General features: G+C 68.8%; 1 protein-coding gene across 1 annotated transcript in view; it reads right to left on the bottom strand.

The window, feature by feature from the left end:
* Positions 1-856, bottom strand: part of ETH_00036980 (uncharacterized protein) — a gene marked incomplete at both ends in the record, with an annotated part of 888 nt that extends 32 nt beyond the window's left edge. Inside the window, one exon of the mRNA XM_013374432.1 lies at positions 2-856. Coding sequence (XP_013229886.1) covers positions 2-856 — 855 coding nt within the window. The remainder of the gene's footprint in view (position 1) is intronic.
* Between the last annotated feature and the right edge of the window lie 46 nt (positions 857-902).

Here is a 902-nt window from a genome sequence, read left to right as displayed (position 1 = left end):
CCCCCCCACACCCCCCCCCCCCTGCCACTCGCTGTACTGAGACATGCGAAGAGTGTAGTCTCTCATTGCTGCTGCTTCACTAGGGTCCAGGCGTTTGCTGCGCCCTGGGGGCCCCTGCTGCCCCTGGATGGGGGGCCCCCAGGGCGCCTCCAGCTGTCTCGGGCTTTCCGCGGGGGCCCCAGCCAGGGGCCTCAAATCCAGCGAGAGGCCCTTCCCTGCATGCGTTCCGCGCTGAGCTGCTGCTGCTGCTGCTGCTGCTGCTGCTGAGGCGGGCTGGCGACTAGTGGAGGACAGAGAAAGACTTTCGGGGCCCCCAGGGGCCCCAGGGGGGCCCCCAGATCCCTTCCGGCCTCTGCTGGGCCGCTCGGACGCTTCTGGGTTCCTGGGAGGGCGCTGCAATTCGTGTGCGACTTGTTGCTGCTGCTGCGGCTGCTGTTGCGGCTGCTGCTGCGACTGCTGCTGCTGCTGCTGCTGCTGCTGGTGATGATGGTGATGGTGAGGGGCGCTGCACTCGGAGTGGCCGCCGAAGTTCAACGCCTTAGCCTGCGCAAAAGCATGCAGGACTGTCGTGGGGCCCCCTGAGTGGGGGGACCCCCTTAGCTCTTGGAGGCCCCGGGGGGGCCCCCTGTAGGTACACAGGTGCAGCACAGACTCTGGGGCCAGAGAGGAGCAGCCATTACGGACCCAGCGGTGCCGCAGAGGCACACGGCCCTCGTGGGGAGCCCCAGTAAAGTGAACCCTGGAGGTTCTGGGGGCCTGGGGCAAGGGCTGCGCGGAGTTGAGGGGGGCCCCACCCGGGGGCCCCCCAGGGGGCCCCCCGGGGGGCCCCGCCTCAGTGTCACTTGTGGCGTTGGGACTACAGGAACCTAGGGCCAGGTGAAGCCGGGGAACCAGTGGTCTCC

Source organism: Eimeria tenella, genomic scaffold, assembly GCF_000499545.2.
Source record: "Eimeria tenella Houghton genomic scaffold, Eth_scaff2028, whole genome shotgun sequence".
Taxonomy (NCBI): Eukaryota; Apicomplexa; class Conoidasida; order Eucoccidiorida; family Eimeriidae; genus Eimeria; species Eimeria tenella.
The sequence above is the reverse complement of the archived record's forward strand: the minus strand, read 5'-3'. Positions and strand labels throughout refer to the sequence as shown.